Raw genomic sequence first — 23,881 nt, forward strand, 5'->3', positions numbered from 1 at the left:
ACAAAGGGTGATTTTGAACTCGCTCCTGATGCAGAGATGGACATTTTTTGCAGCCAACACTTTCTCCTTCCTACACGAGAAGGGAGTGAAAACAAGCCTTTCCCTGGTCAATGAGTTCACTGGAACTGACGTCTCCTTAGACAAGGCTGCAGGGGGGTTTAGACGGGGAGGTGGGGGGGTTCAAAAGTCTAGCAACCGAAGAGAAAAGAGAGTCTGAGCGAGGGAGGGAGGGAGAGAAACCTGGCACCGAGACAGTTCAGAGCACTGGGCATTAGAGACGGGGAACAAGGGAAGGTCAGCCCCCCCACATCCCCCCTCTTCTTCTTCTCCTTCTTCTTCTTCTTCCTACTACTGCATCAGCAGATGTACAGCATAAGCCAATCATCAATACAGCCAGACCACAGCTACAGTGAGTCTGTGATAAGGCATTCACATGCAGGATTGTGGGTTTATTTCTTCTTTCTTTTTTTTTTGCATCAAGAGGCAGTGCAGGATGAGATGATTTCACGTCTAAGATCAGCTGCTAACAGAGAGGCTTACGAGCATCAGTGACCGACCACGGCCCTGATCTGATGCTAACAAGGTCATCCCTCTTGGTCTGAAAGCAGCTTTGTCTCTCTAATCAGAGGAGCATCATCATCATCATATTCCACGTTGTATCAGCAGCTTCTGGCGGTGACGCAATCCGCCAGGGGAGGCAAGCGGAGACGCCGCTCGGTGGACATCTCGCCTCCGAGCAGCCGTCCTGAGAGGAAGATAAGTCAGGTCACAGATTGAGGTCACAGACCTGCTTTAGTTAAAGCACCAACCGTCTGCAAATGTGCATTTTGTATGAGTGTAACAGTGGAGAGCAGGGCTACACCCAAGATTTCTCTCATTATTGAATAATCTGAGAATTCTTTCTATAAAATGTCAACAAATTGTAAAACAAGATTTGCTACGTCTGCTGTCGCACCAACAGTTCAAAATACAAACATATAGAGTTTACCGTCAGGAATGAAAATACATTTTTGGCTTGACGTCTTCATAAATGATTGGAATTGATAACAAAAAAGAGAGATCATTTTCTTTTGATCGGCTAACTGCTTACTTGTGAAGTGGCAATTATTCCTTTTTTTTTGCGTTATTTGTCACTGAATCATTTTTAATCAGTAAAAAAAAGATATCTGATTTACCACACAAGACTAAGAAAACAAGCATTCAGTTAATTTTTGATTTAAAAGAAATAATGTTTAACAATCGCCGTTCCTCCACCGACTCATTGTTGTCATCTCGACGATATCAAACATGTTTGACATTTATGATTTAAAATCTGGTTTACATCGTTACGTTAGCTAGCACACTACTGTTGACATAAACTTAAGGTCTTACCTCCAGTTCTCGCTGAAGAACAGAAAACTAGTGTCTCCCAGCTCATCCAGACTCATTAAACCGTCTGCTACAGCGTGGTGTTGCGGCACGCTAATCTCCATTTTGTTCACGCCTGCTTCTTCATCATGAGATCACGTGAGAGGGATCTTATGTGAGCCCTGCATCAATCCGCAGAGCCATGAAGCCAGAGCGGTGTTTTAATATGGAGCAGGTCACATGTCCAAATTGCACCAAATTCGACGCTGCACTTGCGAATGACCTCAGCAACAAACCTGCCGAGTGTGAAGTCGATCGAATGAAGGGTTCTCGAGATATGTGAACCACAAACAAACAAAATTCTCACTACAGCGCTTCATACATCCCTGTTAGATCACCTCATTTGAATCATCGTAACAAAACAATCTGGATTTTGTCCATAAAAGTTCTACAATGGAAACTATTCTTCGTCCTTTCCTGCTTCCTCACTTAAGTCTTGCAGCCCGGTCAGAGCCCCGAACCTCATGTTGGAAACCGCTCATTCAGTTCTGGCTAAGTTTGGCTCCACGTTCCCTCTGCAGCTTCTGCACCACGCGTGTGATCAGAGCTCTGTGTGTCATGTGGGGACATTTGATCGTGCTTATGTTTTGACCCACTTTACCCTCCGACAACCCGAACTGTTGCGTGTCTTCAGCTCCAGTCCCCTTTGGATCCGACCTCGCTTGCGATGCACGGACACACACTGGCCGAGCATGCTGGGATACACGCCTGTGTCCTGTTTTGTGATTGGGTCACAGCACTGATCTCATGTTTTAGTGATTAGATCAGTGTTGATGTCCCGTCCCTGCTAAAAACAGCTCTCATTAAGCCGTCGCCTCGTGTGGAGCTGTGGTCTGTCGGTGCCGGGGTGTTCAGGTGGCTTACTGGGAGCACTGGGGGCCTCTGACTTTAACATGATGAGGGTGGGGGACTCTGCACAAACAGTTGTCAGTCTGGCAGTAAAGCATCTGGATCTGGAGTTTGCTCCTGAGGAGGCTGAAATCTGAAAAATGTCAAGATGTTTTTCATCATGAATTCCCTTTTTTCACATCATGAAAGCATCAAATGTCATCAGATGTCATTTGCAGACCAACTAGAGAGAGGTGACTCAATCTCAAATGCAGAAACCAGAAGAAATGACTCGTTTTCTGACATGAAAATAAAAGTGACAAAGTGCAGAAAAGCAGCGAAGCCTGCACAGAAGCACAAAGTTTAGAGGGAACAGGCAATAAAAATGTCACAGTTTTCCACATCCCCTCTACTTCACATGTATGTGGCCTTTTTTTAATTTTGTTTTTATTAGATATAGAAGTTAGTAGCGAAGTGGCGACTAAGTGGGAAAGCGTTTTATTGAGTTTATTTCAGCCTCGATCAAATCAGGTTTTTGGATTGACGTGCAGCCGAATTACGCCGTGCCAAATTACGCACGACAACCGACGGTCACATCACCACCTCCGGCTCGTCTTTAACTTCTCCTCCATGAGCTTTCAGCGCATAAAATAATGTGTGAGTGAGCTGCTGCTGCTGCTGCTGGTGGAGGAGGTGGAGGAGGTGGTGGAGGGGCAGCACCGCTTTTTTTTTTCTATCTTGATCTGAACTACTAACCAAGTCTTAGAGAGATCAAAATTCAATCCCGTTCTGAGAAAAAAAAAAAAAAAAAGAAAAAAAGAAAAAAAAGAGAAATGACGTTATTTGAATATGTGCCCAAAATCCTTAATGAATAACTTAGGACGAGTAGGAGGCAAATGCTGCCCCAGCTGTTTCCTGTTGAAAATGTCTGTGTAATGTAGATAAATGTGAGGGATTTTCTCTCTAAATCCGTCTCCTGTTCGCTAAATCTCACTTCTCCAAAACGAGCCTGCGCAATGGAACAAAGTCGGAATATTGAGATGTGACATTGCCCGCATCTCATCCTCTTTCTCCCCGTTTTTAATGACTTCAAACAAGTTCATTTTCGCCGGGCTTTGTCTTGCGGAGACCCGTGGGGATGTCTAGCGCTCTTTCCTTTCAGTGGCATTTATGTGATGTCTTCAAGGTAACTTACCTGATTTCCTTTGACACTATAGATTATCACCTTCACTATTTGCACTCAGCATCCTTACCTACTTTTTTTAAACAGAGAAAAAAATAAAAGGGATTTTTTTTTCTTCCCATCGCTTATTTTGCATTTTTTGCTGCTTTTGAAACGCATGATTCACGTGGATTTATTCTGATTTTCATCCTTTTTTTGTTCATCCGGTCAGTGCGCAGCTGTCCTGCATGTCTTGCTGATCATTATTTCTTCTCCCTCAACAGATTACGACAGATTTCACCTTCATGTGCTTTTTTAATTGACTTTTTCTTTTTTCCTTCAGGAAAATCTTGACATGCGTCGATCACAGCTCGGATGAATGAGGGGTTTTCATCCTCTGTGCGTCCTGCGCTCTTTTTTTTTTTTTTCTTTTTTTTTTACACCACGAAGTCTTAATGCAGCTCTGCAACTTTCAAAGTAATTACTGCTGAGTGTGCATTATGAAGTGCTAAATATCTAACCTGAGGCTGCTGCGGGACTGAGGAGAGAGGGGAGCTTAGCATTAAATGGGCGTCGGGACGGTGCGGTCGGAGGTTGTGATGCAGATGGATAGTGTCCTAGTGTTTATTCTTTTTATTATGTATATTTGGCCCACTCAGCTTCCTCGGCTGGGTTTGGCGGGAGAGCCGTTTTCCATCTCACAGCTTGGATCGGAAAGATCCCTGGCGCTTTTTGCATCTCTTATTCTGCTTTTTTGAATTCTGAAGCACTTTTTGGTTCAGTTCTGTGCGTAATAATGCACCGACAGCTGTTTTTTGGCACAGGGGTGAACGCTGAATCTTGACTGCAGTGTGATTTTTTGTTTTTGTTTTAATGTTTAGAAATGATTTTAAAAAAACAGATTGTTGTTAACATGTGAGGACTTTTACTCAGAGGCTGAGATGATAAGGAGAAAATGTGTGTTTTCAATTTGGACGCGCTCTGCTCGGTTGCGCACAGGCGCTCCGGAGCATCCGAGCTGGTCAGCCTCCTGTTTGACTGTTCGACTCTGGCACCGAGTGCAACTTTGGATTTTTAATGTATTTTCCTCCACAGCCCCAAAACCCTGTAAAGTCACCATCTGTGGCCACGGCCACTTTTATTTCTTTATTTTATTCCCTTTTATAGCAGAGCGAAAGGGAAACAAGTCCTCTGCGCACTAGCTTCAATCTTATGTGGGAAAATGTTTGGAGGTGCCACTGAGCAAGGCACCAGCTGTAATAACATTGATGCTACTGTGACTGTCTTTGCTTGAATTAAATGAAAAACCTCTGTGGTGATCTCGTCCCTGTGCTGCAGAGTGCGATGTGCTGTATCTCCTGTAGCCACACCCTCTCACTACTGCTGTGCGTCCTCACCCTGACTCCGACGGCAACAGGGGCGAGCCCAGAGACCCTGTGCGGGGCGGAGCTGGTCGACACGCTGCAGTTTGTGTGTGGAGAGAGAGGCTTTTATTTCAGTAAGTGCACCTTTTTATTTATTCATAAAGGTTGGCTGTATCCGTCCCAGAGCTCTCCACCTCCAGCGAGCTCATAAATAAAAAAGCAGCCAGTTTGACATCTTGTCTTGACTTTCCCTTCTGCATTAATGTTCCCTCTCTTCATTCATTCCCTCCTCCACTCTCACATCTTCTCCCCAAGTTCACATTCATGCCCTGTTTTCAATGCTGCACTCTCATTGATGAACAGGAGCGAGCACACCTAAATGAAATCAGTGACTGTGTTGTTGGTGGTGGCAAATCGAAAGGGCTTTAAGTGGAATTTGGCCGACTATCTCCGAGAAAGAGGAGGGGTAGAAACTAAATGTTGCAGTGAAGTTTTTTCTTTTTTCCACCAGAGGAGGGAAAGCGACCCAAAGAAAACCCTCCACCAAGAATCCAGGATTTAAATCTCAGATTTTTCCATTAAGGGTACAACTCAGCCCAGAACAGCACAGGATATATGGAGCTAGCGAGGTTAGGTGCAATGTTCCACCAGTGTTTCTCAGGACATGTATCCTGATCTCTCTGTCAGACGCACAGTGTGAGTGTACATTAGCAGTATAGTGGGCGCAGACACCGCAGACTTGAGGTTTTTAACCTCATTATTCACATTTCTTTGGCTGACGTCCATCAATTAAGCCAATTTCCCCACCGAGTGTCCTGGAGGAGCATCGTATCTCCTCGAAAATCAGTCTTCTTATTCTTATAATAATTGATTGTCCCCCTGACTTCTTTGCAATTTTGTCAAAACAATCCATTATTAATGGTTTGGTTTCGGTCCCAAACTTGTGAAACATTTTCCACATGTGGTGGACTTTGTCAGCTGCCAATTTCACAAAGAAAAGAAGAAGACGATATAAGATTTCCGCGGTAAATCATCAGCACCTATAGTGCATATGCAGTCGCTCTCTTTTCCAGTAATTGATTGCTTTTACCTCACCTGAACCTGGAGTGGTTTGTAGATACACCATCTTAAGAACCTGGTGACTGATGGGAGATTTTGGGCCAAGAGGGGGGCCAGTCTTTGGCTCCCAGCCTCACTGTAACAGGGGAGTAAAGCAGAGTGTATATTAATGCTAATCCAAAGCTATGAAAAGCCAAAAATAAAAAAGTAAATTTTTTCTGGGAAAATATTAACAGCTCTATGAGGCACTGTACATGCTAATACGCTAATGTTCAGAAGCTAATGCTCACCATCTGAATTTAGCACGTTAGCATGTCAACATTTGCTAATTAGCACTAAACACAAAGTACAGCAGAGGCCAATGGCCATTTAAGAGGTTCATCCTCTGGGGAACACAAATGTCTGTATAAAGTTTCATGGCAATCCAACCAATAGTATTTCAGTCTGGACAAAGCTGATCAATCACGTAGCTAGCATAGCTGAAGTAATTGTTCCCAACATTACAACAAACTTGTAAAACGTAACATATCTTCGCTTAAGTTTTTAAGGTTTAAGTTTCACTCCTCTCATATTCAATTATTAGAATATAGACATAAAACTTCTTCTTGAGCTGCAAACAGTCGACGCTGTTACCTGAATGACTAAAGTAACATGTCAGGACCATTTAACAACATGATATCTTACCTTTGGGCTTTCTTGCCCAGGTGACTGTGTACAGTTCTCTGGTTTCTTGGACGTCTTTGTCTGAGTGGCTTCACAGTCCAACCATTTCATGATCTGCCTGTTCATCACCTTTTGTTGGTGTTTGGAAGCAACAAATTAGAGATTTTAATGGGAATCTGAACTGCCAAACTAAATGTCGGCACATCACATCTTTGATGCTCCAAACAAGTGATCTGTGGTGCTGAGTAGACATTTTTGCTCTTGATGATACCAGTGCCTATGTTACTTGCTACAGCCTTTAGCACCTGGTCATGGCACCATCAATGCATCTTTTGCGAGAGAGCTGAAGATGTGCACCACACTACTGCCAGACAAGAACATAAAGTAGGACAATCCTACAAATCTAGAGACAGATAGTTCATTATTGAGTATCATTCTGAGGTTGTCGAAGATCAATGCTTTGGGTTGGTGGATTGGTATTGGTACTCAACATTCAACCACCTTTCTCTATAATCGCTTACTGCACCTTAAGTGTAAGGAAATATTTGGCTGTGGTTATGAAAAACAACACATCTTTGTTGTTGCGTGACTTGGCACACATGGATCCACCAGCCAAACCTCCATGCAACATTTGCATTAAGGGGGGCAAACTTCTTGGAGATTGGCAAGTCCATTGCCTGTGTGCTCCCATCTTATCCATGCACAGCCCAGTATGGCTAAGAAGTTGATTCATATTGGATGATCTGTGAAACACGATTTCTGTCCAGTGTCAACTGTTGTACCAGAAGAAACTCTAACCCTTATGTAGCTAGACAGAAAGTAAGGGTGTGGAAGTTGAGAGTGCAGATGGCTTTGTTGCCAGAGAAAGTATCCAGTCACACTGGAATACTTGGGTCCAATCCCGATACACCCCTTGCCCCTTCCACTTAGCTTACCCATCCATTTTGCATGTTCATGCCTAAGGGTAGGGTGTCCTGATTATTGTTGGGATTGAAGGGTAGGCCCTCCAATTGTTGATGTCTTGGTGTCCAACCAGCTAGCTAGCTAACGTGACATCCTTACAGTCCCACATATTGACGACTTCCAATGTTGCACCCCCTCCCCTTGACGGCCAAATTGTAAGGAGTTGATATCAGTGCAGACTGGCGGGGTACTGGTAGGGTTGTTGCTAACGTTAGCCTCTAAAGCACCACTAGTGGCCAGGTAATGATGCAGTGTTCTTTGATGACTCGATTACTTGTTGTGAATGAAATTCGAGTGTCCATTCTTGTCTATCCCTATCAGATAAATGGGAAATGGCATTGTGATAGTAGACAGGACTGCCAAGGTAACGCAAGAGCAATCATCAGAATTGAACATGGCTTGTTGGGAAATGCCCGGTCATGTCTGTTTACTGAAGCGCCATCGATAACAACTGATGACATTTAAGGGTCTTTTGGGTTGTCCCAAATCTAAGGGAAAGTTCTCAACCGTTACCCTTTGTAACTCTGTTCTGAGGGGCAAGGGGCACTCGAAAACTAGGTGTAGGGTTACAAATGGGAAATGGGATCAAGCCTTCGTTTTACCCATTATCCTATTCCTGATACCGAACTCTACCTATTCCACGAATCAGATGTTTCAGTTGTTTAACCTTAACATTATCGATCCCCTGCACCAAGGTTTTTTGCTGCATCATCCCATTCCCGTCTGGCAGCAGTGTCACCATGCACCTTGCTGCTGCTCCCCACCACCCCACCGCCACATTCCTCCACCCCTGCATGCAGCTTTTCCAGGACCAGTCAACATCACTCTCTGCATCAGGCCCTTTGTATGCCGTTTGCCAGAGCGTTGTTGGAGAGCCACCAAGCTGCTGCGAAGCTGCGAGTCTTGTTCCTCCAGATGCTGCTGGCAACACCCACATGCTGTGAAGTGGTCATGACAGCCTGCTCGAGTGCCAGTTTTCTGCCAGTTAAGACTTTTTGGTCTTTGGATTCCCTCTGTTGCAGCACTTCACTTGTAGAAATGCTTGTGTTCTCTTCATTTAGGCTGAGAGACGGTCGAAGACCGTGGACAACACGATCAGAACCATTTAGCATATAGGAGTCTTTGGCGCTTCTCGTCTTCAAGCACATTGGTGAATTCCATCTTACTGATTTGTATCTTAAGGTTTGCAAAATGGTCCCAAGAAGTGTCTGCAGCTGAAGCTTATAGTTGATGAAATGTTGAAGATTTTGACAAGGTATGGGGGTGTCCAGAGATTGGATGATGTGAGAATGTGACAAAGTGTTGGCTACTGATGGAGGAGCTTTACTACAGTTTTGTGAATGTCTCTCACAGGCTATAGAAGTATAGCACTACTGTCTGTATTCATCTCACGAGAAAGTGTTGAATCGAGGCCAATGTAACTCATGAATCCTCATGCAGCATACACTTCTTAAGCAGGAACAGACCTTTTTGTGGTACAGGGAATGTATTTGTCTTTCCCGCATTACCTTACACTGTGCAGTCACTGAACTGCACAGCGTCCATCTATCAATGCCACATTTTCCTGTGTTGAAAAAGAGGTGTATTTCACGAACACTCCATCCTTTTTCTGAAAAGACGATGAGGTTTGAGCAGCGGGGTGCTGTGCCTCGGAAAATATGCTGCTCCCTGTCTTCCTCTGTTTCTCTCGCTCTCTCATATTCTCTCTGTCATTCCTTTTCCTTCTCTTCTCTCTCTCTCTCACTCTCTCTCTCTTGGTCGCCACATGTACCAGTGGCTGTTTGCGTAAAATATCTGGAGAATCCATTTGGGTTTCTGTCGTATAAAGGACCCGGCAGCGTAACTGCTTGGCCAAAGGAGGCGTTCTCCTTTCCCTGAACTCTTCCCCTCCAGTCTGGCCGTGTTGAACTTGGCAGCGCTCTGATTGATAATGTGTCCAGAGACGGTGTTGCAACGACAGTGGGCTTTCTGTGCTCAGAGTGCTTCTGCCAATCCACCTTACGCATGTCACCAGTAAAGTAGCACACTTGCATTTTTAAGACTACAGATTTCCTACCCTGAAAAGAAATGCTAAATACTACTTGGTGGAAATTCTCTTTTTTTTAAGGTAATGAAACAAACTGCGGTTTATGAAACAGAAAAAAAAATAAAGAAAATCCACAAACGTAGTCAGTTTTTCCAATTATTAGCCTGACCTAGAAATCCTCAGTTGTCTTTGTAATGCTTTAGCAGGCAGGACCGTGGGGTGATTTCACTGCGATGTTCATTCCATGAATCAGATCTGTTATGGGAGTTTTTTGGCTAAAGTGTGAGTGCTAAGTGGCTCCCTGTCCGAAGTCACTTCATATTTTATCAGTTCATGCTAAAATATTCACACTTATTCCACAGTGAGTGTGAGATATATAATCTTCCCGCTGATTTCTGTGAAATGAATTATGCCTAAACTCTCTTGAGTTACGACAAGATGGAATAATTCCTCATTGTTGGCCAAGAGCTAATTGTTAGCACACCGAGTTCTAATAAAAAGAGAGCAGCCAAATGCGAAACGTGGTGCTTTTCTTTTTTTTTTTTTTTTTAGTTGTTTTGGCTTGTACAAATGGCATGTGAGTGGAAGGTGGAAAGAAGAGGGGAAATTGCTTTTAGCAGCCATTGATGAGACTTCCCCTTCAGTGTTTGTCCCTGTCAATTTTATTCAAAGCTACTGGAGCTTGAGAAAGAGGTAGAATGTGCAAACAGCACGTCACATGCGTGCATGCACACACGCACCCACGCAAACACACATAGCTAGGCCTTGTCCCTCAGCAGCAGGGGATTATGTGGATTACAGGATGATCAGGACACCCCCCTCCTCCTCCCTCCATAGTTTGACACTGGACCTGAACACTCGGCGGAAGGCACTGAGATCTGAAGAAAGACCTCCTGTGTCCTCTCCATCACCAAGAAAAGGTGTCGTTTTCCCATTAAGACCTGAACTACAAATCTCTGACCCTTCTGCTCGGCAGAACAAAGAGGAGTCTCATGAAAAGGACAGGCCGGCTCCCTCCAGATTTAGATCTGTACATTAGGCGAAGTTGAGACACGAGGGATTTGAGGACACTCTGGGACTAAACAGTGCTTTACCTTGGAAAACCTTCATCAGTTTAATCCAATCACATAATGTAGGATGTATCAAATTGCAGAATGATAGTTGATGTCCTGCCAGAGGGGCATCCGTTCTTCTTTACCTTAGGCAGACTCTCAAATTGTCTTTCATTTGCATTTCATTTGAGGACATATCAGAGGATCCTGTAACCTTTTTTTCCTATAGTGAAACAAAAACAAATTCAATGACGAGGAGACCCTGTTTGACCCCCCAGTTGATACGATATGAACTTAACCACAGATCTTTGACTTTATCTTGATCAAAACTTGGACCGAAACGTTGCTATTAAAGCAAAAGTCCCAAAAAAGTGTGAGCGTCAGAGGTTGCCACGACAGTTGTACCCGACCTTTGTCGTGCCATCACAATTTGGTTTGGTTTAGGGAAACTTTGAGGTTTGAGTTAAAAACCATATTTCATATGAATGCACCCACGTCACGTAAATAACTTATGTTACATTATGTACGTGACGTAACGTAGAATGACTTGAATGAAAGTCCTGTTCTCGTTTTACCTGACCTTCCTTCCCCGTCCTCCACCATATAGGTGAGTTTTTCTGTCTTTATACTGCTTCTCCTCACGTCCTCCTTTGCAGTCGTAATAAACAGTGCAGCCACTAGAGGTCACCGCCTAACAAGAAACATAAATATAGGTTGTAATAAGCTGCTTTTATTCGGTTGTTTCTTTGATGAGGACTGTTATAAATATCTCCACCCGTCAAATACTGATGTTTGGGTTGGTGGCCGGCCAATCCAACGCATCAGTATTTAACGAGGGAATGTCACTCAATCACCAAATCTCGTACAAGTTTAAATACTCCACATTTGTCATCACTTTCTTATCGTTCAGTTTCAAATTCAGCCTCAAAGAAAAGACTACACTAAATAAAACAATTTGATCCGTATGGATAACGCTGCGGTCAACACCGTCGGTGCATTTGGACGAGATTCTCAACGTCAAGGTGCAGAACACTTCTCTTATGCCGTAAACTCTTTGTGGTACCAGTGATAAAGAGATAGTTTCCAGTACTTTAGCAGCTCTTATAGTCCCTGCCCAGCCGTAAACTGCCTGACACTTCGCAGGAAGAGCAGTGCACGGGCTCCAAGAATCCACTGCGTTTTATTGACCATGACCAAGCTGTAAAACTCAGATGCTTTCTGTGCCACTCTGGAATGGGGGAATCCAGCCATCTCTCTCTCTCTCTCTCTCTGCATTGCCGATCCTCAGAGGAATGAACATGATGTGCGTCGAGGCTGTCAAACACCAAACCAAAGTTGTTAGATGGCGTCGGATGAAAGACTTCATCTAAACTAAAGCTGGCGTACGAGGACAAGTCGGTTCTACGGCATAGTTTTCTGTTAAGAAAAGATGCTGGCGGATGGGAGTCTGACGTAAATCACTAAATTAATTCTCTTTCAAGTATCAAGTGTTTGAAATGTGGTTCTGAAATTCGTGGAGGACGGCACCTGCAGTCGGCCTGGATTCACGGAACGACACCATTTGAAATATTGAGACGTACGGAAAAAAAAAGGGGAATAGGCCACAACGTATAAAACTGCCATAGAAACCTTTCAAACCACTTCTGCAGTGTAATTACAGCCCCCTCATTCATTTCAATGAGACCTCTGCGTGAGCCCCGGAAAAAGAAAAAGGGTTGTACAGCTTAAAACGATTACCTGACATCACCTCGCGAGCTGCTGCATCGGTTAGTCCAATGCATCCATCAGCACGCCCTTGGCAGATTATTTTTAGGCTAATTCCATGAAGAAATCCTCCCGACAGAAGATTGTCATCATAATGTTCCCGAAGTTATAAAATCCTTTGGCATTCCTCGTGGAGCGTAAGTCATTGTCTCAACGGAATCTGAAGGCAACACACCCCTGTGATGCAGGCCAATATCGAGATAACTCTACCGATTCAGCAACACGTGGATTTATAAAACTGTTTACACACACCAAGATCTGTAAGCAGACTTTACAGAGTAAAATCTATCGTCCTTCAAGGTATTACAGGATATAATCGGGTCCATTATCGACTGCCCCTCATGCTGATGGAAAGTCGTAGTCCTCAAAACATTTCCAGAGCTTCATAGTAATACAGCATCCTCCCAAACAACAAGTAGATGGGGACTTGATTTAAAACAACCAAAAGGAAACATGAAATGGCTTCATCAAAGTCTCCGGGAAGCCCTGAGATCCTCAAAAAGACGCTCTTTTGAAAGCTGACTCCTCTGTGAAGCTGCAAAGCTAAAAGCACTACAGGCTCGAACGCACATCAAGGGTGTTAAAAAAGTCTTTGTTCATCGAATCCAAGTCTCCAGAAGCCGAGATACTCCAAATTATTTGGAGAAGACCTTTTTAACACCCTCGACACGTGTTCAAACTTGTGCATCCACTTCGGATGATTAGCTTAGCAGCTATGGTCAGAACTTTGGCCTGATAAAGAGTGTAAATAACGTCTTTGTAAATCAATTTTGGATTTCAAGGCTTCCGGAGACTCAGACTACTCCAGACAAGCTGTATGGAACCATTTTATTTCTGCTTTCCGGTTGTTGTTTTAAACATTTTAAACTTGTTCCCATCAACTTGAGTTGTTCGGGAGAATCCTACAACACTGTTTTGCTGTGAAGCTCCAAAAATGTTTGCGGACTACGAAACTTCAGCCAACTTTCCATCTGTATAAGGCTGAGAAGATAATGGCTGATTTCTCATTTTTGGGTGAACTTATCCTTTAACGTCCACCATAAGCGCTTGAGCGTACAGATAGAGAGGGGAGAGTTTTGACTCGTCTACACCCAACGGATCGATTGCTGGTGGAGTCTTCCCTCAGCTGGGAAACTACGTCCTTTCACTCCTCGCGCATCACTGTAGAAATGTCAGAACCGCTGACGCACGCTTTTCTGATCTGACCTTCGTCGGCGTGCGTGATCGCTGCGTCCTCCACCCAGGGTCCAGTTTCGTACGGCGGAGGGCCGTGAGGCAGGAAGCACTGGCAGAAAAGGTTGTTTACCTATTTGTTTAACGACAGTCACAGAAAACAACTCTTTGTTTATGAGGGATTACATCACTTATCCATGGAACCGAAGCATTTAAGACCTTCCAGAGCTTTTAGACCTGATTATTATATGCGTGTTTTTCCCCAACCTGCCCGAGCTGATTATCCTACATGTTACAACCGGTGCCAGCTGATTTTTCTCCCCCTTCCAGCTGTTTGTGCAGCAGGGTTGCAAGCTATTTTCAGAATAATAGCGGATGTTAATTTGCGAGGCTTTATTGGGAGGGATTGAAAAACAGGCCAGGCAACGAGGCACGGCCCCTCTTTTGGCTTTCAGCTGCCATTATATAATCGCCAACCGCGGGCTCAATGTCATATTTCTGTCTCTCTGAATGCCTCGACATCAGGTGTTAAAACAGCAGCCAAGGCCGTTACCACTGATACACTGCAGGGGAATATTAGATTTAATGGTCAGATGGCTGAAAGGACTAAATAGATCACAAAACACAAGACGCAGCCGTCAATAAATTAGCATTTTAAGGGAATACAAACGCAAAACTCAAAAGCTAAATTCAGATTTTTTTTTTTGTGTCATCTACATATTTCATTTGCCACGTCCGTTTTTGGCACTTTGAGATTCTGGGTAAATCCGGTTCTCCTCTTCCCTAAATAATACATGTGCACGGTGTATTTTTAGCATCTTTCTACCTGAACTTGAAAAGCCTCCCTATTGTCCCTCCCCTGCTTCCTCCCTCTCATTCACACCTCCGTTATCGTCCACTCTGGCGTCGTGTCCGGCTGTCCGAGGAGAAAGATGCTTCTGGTTCTGAATGGAAGCTGCTCTCAGTCCAGAACAACATTGTCAGGACAAGGCAGACAGAGAGCAGAAGTTAATGCACTTTGTCAGCACTGGCAGGCTTCTGAGCCAAGAGCTATTAACTCTGAGAGGGAAAGGCATTTCCTCCTTGTAAATGCCATATTAAATTATTATTATTTTATTTGGTAACAGGGAAAAGCCCATCAGGGCTATATTGCTCAAGGTGAGCTGGGAATTGTAAATGGAGAGTTGGAGTTTTTCTAAAGGCCACCAAACGAGGGTGGGTTTTGGGGGGTAAGGGAGTCAGGAAAAGAAGTGGGTATTGGCGTCATGGTAATTCGATGTGGTCACCGAGTCAAAAAGCTGAGTGTCACACCTAAAGGTAATGTTTTACGTGATATTACACAGGCTACACAAGAATTTCCAGCTCACAAGACTGGCCTCGAAAGGTGCACCGTGTCACGGTCTTCAGCGTCCATGTTCTACCAGAGAGACTCCAGGTGGCTCCGGCTTCTGCCAAATGAAAATGTGAATGAACAGTGGGGCGTAGCCAAACAGGGGGAGCGGCCTCAAAGCCTGCCTGGCTGTTCCTGCAGGTTGATCGGGCCCAGAGGGCTCGTGGTTTGGCCTCACTGGACGGGCCTCTGTGTAAAAGATACCTGGTCCAAAATGGACCATGATATTCTCAACGTTTGGGTGCACGTGGCCCCCTTTTACAGGGAGGCGGCTGCCAGGAAGGGTTCGTAGTGTGCAATGTGATACGCTGTAAATTTTACACGGAAGAAATCGATGTCATTAAGACTGTTCATATATCAGAGGGACTGAACCTGTGACCCGGCCCGGAAGAGTCCTAAAACCTGGGAACAAGTCCGGTTCCCTCGTCCTGACGTGGATGGGTTTTTTTGAATGGGTTTTCAGTTAAATGCCTGAAAGAAGGTCTGTGTTTAACATAGTTTTTTTTAAAAAGTTAGTTTGTTTAAAGATCTAAAATACGCTTGTAAAAACCCCCTGTTTGAATTTTAAAGCAGTTGTGTGGCTTTCAAAAATCAGACTACAGTAGCTGTCATGGACATTAAACATCGTCACACTGAACACGAAGACTCATCCACCCACCGGTCCGTCTTTACGCGCCGACTAGAGATGCAAACAGTTCTAATTTTAACTTGTAGATCGAACAATTTATAGTGAAGCGTGATCGCAACACTGAAGTCACGTTGGCGACGTAACATTAGCTTTTTACTTCTGCTGCTTCAAGAATCATAAGAGGCGTTTTTTTAATAATATCCTTGTAAAAAAGGACGTGTTATGTATCAAAAACTTGTGTTTGCCCAGGAGCTATTTTTCTGCACTATATGATCCAAATTCCAAAAAAGCGAGCCAAAGTCACGCCTCCTCCGGTTTGCTCCACGGGACCTTATTTCAGTCTGTTTGGTAGCGAATGGAGAAAGAGAAATAATGTTTTGATCCCATGATGTTGGTCATTTGAAAAGATATTTTTCCAAGTCGAGAAAGTTGCCAAAAGTCGTGTTAGTAACGTCTCGTAAAACGGTCAAATTAAACATTGTAGAGCTGCTCCTGTATATCAACAGCTCATAGAACTGACAACTATAACTGCAGTTGTCAATATGAGCAGATTTATTGGGATTTTCATCTCTTTTGTTGGCGGCCATGTTGGCGTGTGGTGATGACGTGGTTCACTGAGCGGTTTAAGACAAAACCAGACTTTGTTTTACTGTGTTTACCACAAACTGCGACTTTCTTGACTTGGAAAATGATCTTTTAAACTGACAAACAAATCTCGATTCACAAATCAAGCGGGATCAAAAGCGTATTTGTCTCTCTACATTCTCTACAGCACAGTTTTTCTCAAATAAGGTCTCATGTGGTCCCACTGGAAGGTGCCTGACGAGTACATAACTTACTTAACAGCTCAATTTATTTGATGATTAGAAAAATACGCTGAAAGAATCTGTCACCCGGAGTTTCTGGACTAATATCGACCAGCCACTGTATGTTGCTGCCAAAACCCGTCCTGTCCACTCAGTTATCTAACTTGTTCTGTTTTTTCCTGAAACAGGTAAACCTGGCTACGGCCCCAATGCACGGCGGTCACGTGGCATTGTGGACGAGTGCTGCTTCCAAAGCTGTGAGCTGCGGCGTCTGGAGATGTACTGTGCACCTGCCAAGACTAGCAAGGCTGCTCGCTCTGTGCGTGCACAGCGCCACACAGACATGCCAAGAGCACCCAAGGTTAGTACCGCAGGGCACAAAGTGGACAAGGGCACAGAGCGTAGGACAGCACAGCAGCCAGACAAGACAAAAAACAAGAAGGTGAGCACAGCACCGAACAACACTGCAAAAAAACAGAGAACAGGATTGATGTTTTGGTAGCTTCTGTCAGAGCATGCACCTGTGATAATAATAATACAGATGAGAAGATTGATACTGTTGCTACTCATGTCTGTTACTTCAGTTAATTATTACAGCAAGAGGACTTAAACTTAGCTTAGCATAAAGACTGGAAAACGCGTAAAGTTGCTAGCCTCAAGCAACCTCGTGTTTAAGGTCCAGTGTGCAGGATTTGGGGGGGAAATAATATTAGGTACTAGACCTTAGAATGAGTCTTATATAATTACAAAGTCCACCATGTTGAACTGCAATGTTCTTACAGTAGCCCAGAATGGACAATCCAAACACTGGCGACGGGGAGAGTGAGGTGAGGGGTATTTAGTTGGTCGCAATCTGCAAGCTCACGGCTAGACGCCACTAAATCCTACACCTTTACATTTTGGTGTTTAAAGATTATGCTCAATTTTATATACGGATATGGACGGAGCTGTCTGTCGTTCATTTCATCCATATATTTCTGGTTACAGATAGAAAACCAACGAAGCGCTACCTTCAGTGGTTGTAGCCAAAAGTTCAAGCGAGACATGAACACAGGACTAAAAATAGCTAAACTTTTTGAGGAGAGGTTATGCAAAGTTTTAAACATCTGGGCACAGAGACAAACAGTTACAGAACATCTGAAAGGAGTTTGGACAGGAACATGAGAGTTGGACGGTGGCGAAGTAAAAGTTAGTGTTTCGCTAATAAATGAGCCTTGAGCGAGTGCACCATGTGGCGCGTCCATGTTTTTACCGCAGCCTAGGACGGATGAACCTAACACTGACTTTAGGGAGGGTGAGGCGAGGTGTATTCAGTTGGTTGCGAGATAAAATGTGTTAAATAATTATTTTCTGAGGTGCTGGTGGGTAGATTTTGTCGCTCTTTGGCTTTGGTAGCCAGGCTACCTTAATCTCGCTAATGAATAAAACGTAAAAATGTGAAAAGCTACCTGTTTGCGGTCTTTATGCTAAGCTAACCAGATGGCTGTACACAGACATGAGTGTGGTCTCAAACTTCTCATCTCATTCAGCACATTTTCCAAATTGTTGTACTGGAAGTTGAAGTTAGCGAGCAGCTTGATGTATAGCAAGAGATGAATTCCTCCAACTCAAGTGGCTTCGTTTTTCTTTCGACAGAGACCTTTACCTGGACATAGTCATTCATCCTTCAAGGTATGCATGCCATCGGAAACTTTCCATCTAATTTTATTGTTATTTATTTATGTCATTTTGACCATACAACAGCTCCACAAAAGCAGAAACCCTTTTTGAAACAAGAAGAGAGATTTAGTTGAAGTCTTAATCTCTTGGCCGAAAAAAGAAGGGTGCGATTCTAAATGCGGACTCTGTTTCATCCTTGAGTTGCCAACCTGTGGGAGAGTGTGATCCTTTTAAGATTTGACCGTGTGCTTTTTACCCCTTCTCTCAAAAAAGAAAACCATTAGCAAGAGAAGGAACTAAGTGGTTTTTGTGGTAGACCCAGTGGCACTCCTGCTCCCCAGGCAGAATCTCCACTCTGCTACTGTACATTATGTGCTGAAATTCTGGCGTCTCACCATAACAGCCTGACACGTGTGAGGTCCGGAGATGAGGCAGCGTATCTACATGCGCGGCTTCCACATCGCTCATCGGTTCATTAATTAGTGGATTGTGGTGCGCTGTAATTGCTGTGTAATTCGTCGGTTTCTCCCTGGAAGTCAAACAGAAATTTGAATTCACTTCAAAAGAAGATAGAAACAATTGTGTATCTGTAGAATCTGCGTACACCTTCAGCCTGAAGGTAGACGGATCGCTTGCTAGTGGTTTAGATCCAGTGTTAGCACGTCAGGAGCACACCCCATAAACTATTATCCCTCTTTACAACAACGCCACATTGTGTTGTGTACTGTCAGCAATTTACAATGTTGATGATTGAAGAGAAGCCATGCAAACATAGCAAGCGAGTCGAACAAGAAAGAGCGGCTGACGTCAGCCAACACTCTGATACAGACTTGTAAAGTCCAAGCCCCTCACACAGTAGGGAAATACTACACATGAATTTACTAGTCATGATCAATGTCCTTTTTTATGTTACCACTTAACAATGGAGAGTAACAAGGATGGAGTCATTTTGTAGGTTAATCCGGAAGTTAGCATCTTCTTGTTCCCTCGACAAAGAACCCTCTAGGATTTTTCTGTTTTGGGTCATTGCAGAAGATAATATCTAAAGTTTGATACTTTTCTTCAAAAATAATCACAATTTATATTACTTTTGAAGTGTAAATGTGATCAGTAAGCTAACACTAGGCTAAATCCAAGGATATCTTTTTAAATGTCATTTTAAATCATTTTGACTTCAAGAGAGTTCCGCGACCAAGTTATTTTTACCATTCAAGCGGTGAAAATAAGACACTGCTATGATTTTACGGATGCCGTCGCTCATTTCAGACCCAAATCTCTCAGAAAGCTTGCTCACTTCTGTATCCTCTGTATCTCTGCTATCTGTCTGAAACCTGTTCCTCTTTTTGTTGCAGGAAGTGCATCCGAAAAACTCAAGTCGAGGCAACGCGGGGGGCAGAAATTACAGAATGTAGGGACGGAGCGAATGGACAAATGCCCAGCGACTTGGGAAGAGAGAAGGGAGTGGCCTTACCTGGTACCCCTGTGGAATGGTTCACTGTAAAACAAAACAGAGAGGAGGCTAACAATGGTCCGAAACGCTCTTCAGAATGATTGAACGCTGAGAGCTAAGTGGTGTTTAAGGGTTTTGATGAGGGATCTTGTGATTATTTTATACACTGCACCATTCCATATCGGGAGGAATTCTTTGTTAATGCAATGTAACAGACTAGTTTAGCTGCTGAGACACGAAACAAGAGCTTATTATACCTCCATGTGTGAGCTGCAGCAACCCCTGGCTCCAGGAAAGGTGGGAACGGATCTGGGCTTCAGCCAATCAGAGAGCTGCAGGCTGCGTTTTCTTGTTTTTGCTAACGAGCGATCCGTCCCGTCCCCTTGAACTCTGCGGAGGTAAATCCTTTTTTCTCTGAGAGAGTGGACTCGTTCGCTCTGTCCGTAAGACAGGATATTTCTTCACCGGTCACATATTACAGTTAAAATCAGATCATCTTACCGTCGAGCGTTTGTTTTCATGCACCGTGCGTTACTGAGGATATTTTTAACAAGTAAAAAAAGTTCGCTTTAAAGCACAAAGACCAGGTGGTTCATTCTCAGACTTTAAACATTGTAGTTATTTTACATAAAATCCCTTCGTCTCATTGACTGAAGGCAGCGTTCTTCTGTCTAAGTGGAGTCAGTCGAAGGCTTCAGTCCAATCCAAATCCCTCCTAAGCTGCAGGAAGTGTTGAGAACCTGAGATCTGAGTCTACAATCCAAACACCTCTGTAACAACAGATCAAGCACCATTAGAGGGGATTTTAAGGAACAGTAGGTACTCCAAAAAACAAGACTGTGCTTTTTGCCTATTTTCCAAAACAGAGAATCAAATTAACCAGAAGCTCAATTGAATCAAAGTTTCTTTGGCCGCTCGTTGCGTGGTGCTTGTTTGGTTGTCAGAAATGGGTCATTCAGTGGATTCAAAGTGCATTTGGCATAAGCCAGTGGAATAAGTCAAATAGCGACAATCAGGCAAAATGTTTGTCGTCTGCATCCTTTTCACATGTCACCGCCGCTGCCAAATCAGATTTTCTGTCAACAATCCAGTCGGCGCTGATCAACATTTGAGTCTGAGTGGAGGCCTGTGTTCAAGGTTAAACACAAGTCATGAAAGTTTAGTGGCAGAAAGAGCCAAGAGCTCGAAGAGAAGTATCAAATACGGTCAAATCTTTCCTCGTGCTCTCTTGAAGAACTAGCGATGTGCCCCCAAGTCTTCGTGAAGTTGGAGAGGCTCGAACAATTCCCGCTCCACAGATGTGAAGTTTAACAATCGATCGATCTCGGCATGTAATATTTTGTCAGTTAACGTTGCAACTTCGGTCGTTGCTTGTGCTGCCGTCGTTACGAGAGCGCAACGGAACTCAAAGTCCAACAAAGAAACTGAATGATTTGGTAAATAGAACAAAGTGACTCGTCCTCCTGCGGATGTGAGATACGGCACGCAATTTAACAGCGCACAAACACACATGCAAAGAAAAAAAAAAAGAAAAGCACCCACAGTGTAAATGAGAGTTGTGTAACTTTGAGCAAAGGTCAAGCGCACACAAACAGTTCTGAGAAGTCCTTGCATGAGGCTGTTTGTTCAAGCCTCCATGTGGATCAACAATCATTTTATCTCACTAACCGCCCCAAGACATCTCATCTCTGGCTCTGCCTCCTCTGCCTGTGTATAATCAAACAGTACTCCCATTTATTTTAACCTATGCATTACTATCATTCATTGTACATGATGGTTTCATATAACAAAACTGTATTAAGAATCCTATCCACTGTATAATGGTGCTATTTTGTAGTTTGTTACTTGCAAGAGATGGCTAAGACAGACAGATGGCAGGGCTTACATCGGAGGTCTTCCCTTTTGCACAGCCTTGTGGCCACCATTTTAATAATAGTGTTTTTATTTGTAAGCTGTTTCAATAAGGTAGTAGTGTACGCGAGTAAATGTATCTTTGGGAAATCTGTGAATGCATGGAGATTAAAAAGAAAAGAAAAAAAAATTTAAAAAAGAAAATGCCATGTTGTGGTCCCGAGAAGGCAAAATGCTATTTTTTCTACTGTTTTTGAATTATTTTCTCAATAATGATCCCTTATGCCAAATAACTTGACAAAAGTACTGTGAACTGTGATTCTTCCAATTGTATTAAGATTGTTAAAATTCATGGTGTGCTTTTGTCTGTCCCGAGATGTGTGTGTACATGCACTTCACTGGAAGCCATGGTATTGATTATTAAAAACACGTAACGCGAGACTACGTAACCTTTGCTGAACAGCGCCCCCCGTGGTTTCCGGTGGTAACTACGGGATAAAGGCACATCAAGTTTGCCTTCATTTCCAGAGATTTTGTTTGTCTGTGACATGCTCAAATGTAATGTGATGGAGGCATAAGTTAGCGAATTGACTCGTGAGAAATATCTCGATTCACTTTGGATGTCTTTACGTTAAATATTGAGCTCAAGCCAGCAGTCAGTCAGAAAGTACAAAAAGTGGAAACTGTAGGAATCACTCAGTCTGGCTCGGTACAAAGTTAAGATAATCCGCCAACCACAACTTCAGCATTAGCTTACCATAACTACTGTTGCTCTCATTAGCAACAGTTCATTAGCTGAACACATCGTCTGCATATACTTGTAAAGGCAAACAAGAGAGCCATTTTTCATGTCAGGCTACAATCTGCTCAGATATAAATTGTTACATAGAGGTTATTTAAAGTAGTCTTGAAGTTTTAATTTCTGTTAAAACACTACATTTTTGCTGAACTAGGCAACACAATGGTGGTTAAGCCTTAAGCTAACAAACTCACGCAAGGAAACGGTTAAATAGCGGCCGAGCAGAGAAAAGGTTGATAACTACAGACAGTTAAAGTTTAGTGCAGATCCATAGATGCTACACCGATGACGCTGTTTGCATCTCTGGTGAGGTCCAAAATCAAACCTGCAGTTACAGCTTCTCGCCACAGGTGTCGCCAAAGAGCACTCAACAGATCATTGGGATTGTTACTTTAAAAAATGACTTAAAATGACTTTTTGTTTCTTTTTAACACCTTTTAACGATTGAGATTTGTGTGTTGGCGTGCAAAGTTACAGAGGCGTTTTATTTTAGGCATTATGTTTTCCGTCTGTCCCATTTTTGGGAACAAGAAATTGAGGAAAGTACTTCAAATTTGTCTCTCTAGGAAGAAATTATTAGAATTTTGCAGTCAAAGGTCAAGCTCACTGTGACCTCACAATGTCTAATAGGATTAAATTATGAGATGATATATCCAAAAGTTCAAACCGTGACACAATAACTGAATTTTTTCCCCCCTTAGACCGAGCCAAGCTAGCTGGTTCCGCCCGTTTCCAGTCTTAAAGCTAGGCTAAGCTAACTATGTTCTGGCTGTAGCTTCATATTCAGTGTAAAGTTTTGACTTTTAGAACAAGCAAAATAAGCCAATTTACCTAAATTAACAGGTGATTTAAATTTGCCAACATTAGCGAACATTAGCCTGCATAAGCTCATGTACAACCTTTTATTTTTAAAGAGAAAGATTCTGTTGTTTCATCCAAAAGTTGCATAGTCTCGCTATAACAGTAAGCCAGGAGTTTAATTTATTTTCACCTAAAACATTTGTAGGCAACTCTGATATACGACTTATTTTTAGCGATTAATTTAAAGTGTGTTTTTATCTGTAATGATCAAGGTTTTAAAATTTGCATTTGTACTTTGGTGTCTATTCCTTTTTCAAATTCTGTTATCAGTCGACCTGGCGGCTGAAATAAATTAAAAAAAGACGCTTGTAGAAGAAGAACAGCACTGTTCCTTCAAGATCTTCAGATATACAGTACAAACCAAAGACTTTTTAATGAGAACAAAGCCTCACTCAGCATTATATCAGGCCTGTGTCATGAACTAAACCCAGATCATTATGTATCAGTTGATGCCATCCTTGTCTGAACTGCACTGCAGCTACAATACACCCTTCACACACAGTCTCTGGTACCTGAAATACAGCCTGTGTCGTAGAAAGCAAAGTGAGCCGGAGTCTCCCTCGGTGTTATCTGGCACATTTCGGAGCAGCGACGAAGAGAAGCAACAGCGACCGACTTCAAATCACGTGACAACGAATCATCCAAACATGTCTGCTTGTGTCACTCGGTGGTGTGTGGGGTTTTTAATCTGTAAAAAAAAAAAAGAAAAAAAAAGAAAAAGCGCGACATTCTGCGAGGTGTTTGATGAGGGAAGTGTCATTTTTTTCTGAAGCTCACTGTCCAAGGAAACTGTTTGATTACAGCGCTGTTATTTATGGTGCTCGATTGCCTTCTGTAGAAACAAAAATAACTGACAAATTGTTCACCATTCCTGCTGAATAAACCACTTGTCAACATCACAGAACTGGCTGGAGAGTGTTTCCTGCTGCATGCACACGTGCACACTTATGAAAACCTCCCGGGGGGGAACGTCGCC

General features: G+C 43.2%; 1 protein-coding gene across 4 annotated transcripts; it reads left to right on the plus strand.

The window, feature by feature from the left end:
• The first annotated feature begins 3,086 nt into the window (after window positions 1-3,086).
• Window positions 3,087-23,806, plus strand: igf1 (insulin-like growth factor 1). 4 transcript variants are annotated; one of them, XM_030440256.1, is made up of 5 exons: window positions 3,087-3,421; window positions 4,736-4,895; window positions 16,474-16,646; window positions 17,921-17,956; window positions 19,297-23,806. In XM_030440256.1, the coding sequence occupies exons 1-5, from the start codon at window positions 3,374-3,376 to the stop codon at window positions 19,354-19,356; spliced, it is 477 nt and encodes a 158-aa protein (XP_030296116.1). In that variant the 5' UTR covers window positions 3,087-3,373; the 3' UTR covers window positions 19,357-23,806. The 4 variants fall into 4 exon arrangements, with proteins under 4 accessions (XP_030296116.1, XP_030296113.1, XP_030296115.1 ...); XM_030440253.1 differs by having other exon boundaries at window positions 3,089-3,421; window positions 16,474-16,727; XM_030440255.1 differs by lacking the exon at window positions 3,087-3,421 and adding an exon at window positions 3,450-3,624 and having other exon boundaries at window positions 16,474-16,727.
• The last annotated feature ends 75 nt before the right edge of the window (window positions 23,807-23,881 follow it).

This window comes from Sparus aurata, chromosome 14, assembly GCF_900880675.1.
Source record: "Sparus aurata chromosome 14, fSpaAur1.1, whole genome shotgun sequence".
NCBI classification, from domain to species: domain Eukaryota; kingdom Metazoa; phylum Chordata; class Actinopteri; order Spariformes; family Sparidae; genus Sparus; species Sparus aurata.

Bases quoted from the DNA above. Each gene is read 5' to 3' on its own strand.
- igf1 (XM_030440253.1), top strand. From the start codon at position 3,374: ATGTCTAGCGCTCTTTCCTTTCAGTGGCATTTATGTGATGTCTTCAAG. The intron at 4,896-16,473 runs GTAAGTGCACCT...TTCCTGAAACAG, and splicing joins AGAGAGAGGCTTTTATTTCA to GTAAACCTGGCTACGGCCCC. The intron at 17,957-19,296 runs GTATGCATGCCA...TTTTTGTTGCAG, and splicing joins ATAGTCATTCATCCTTCAAG to GAAGTGCATCCGAAAAACTC.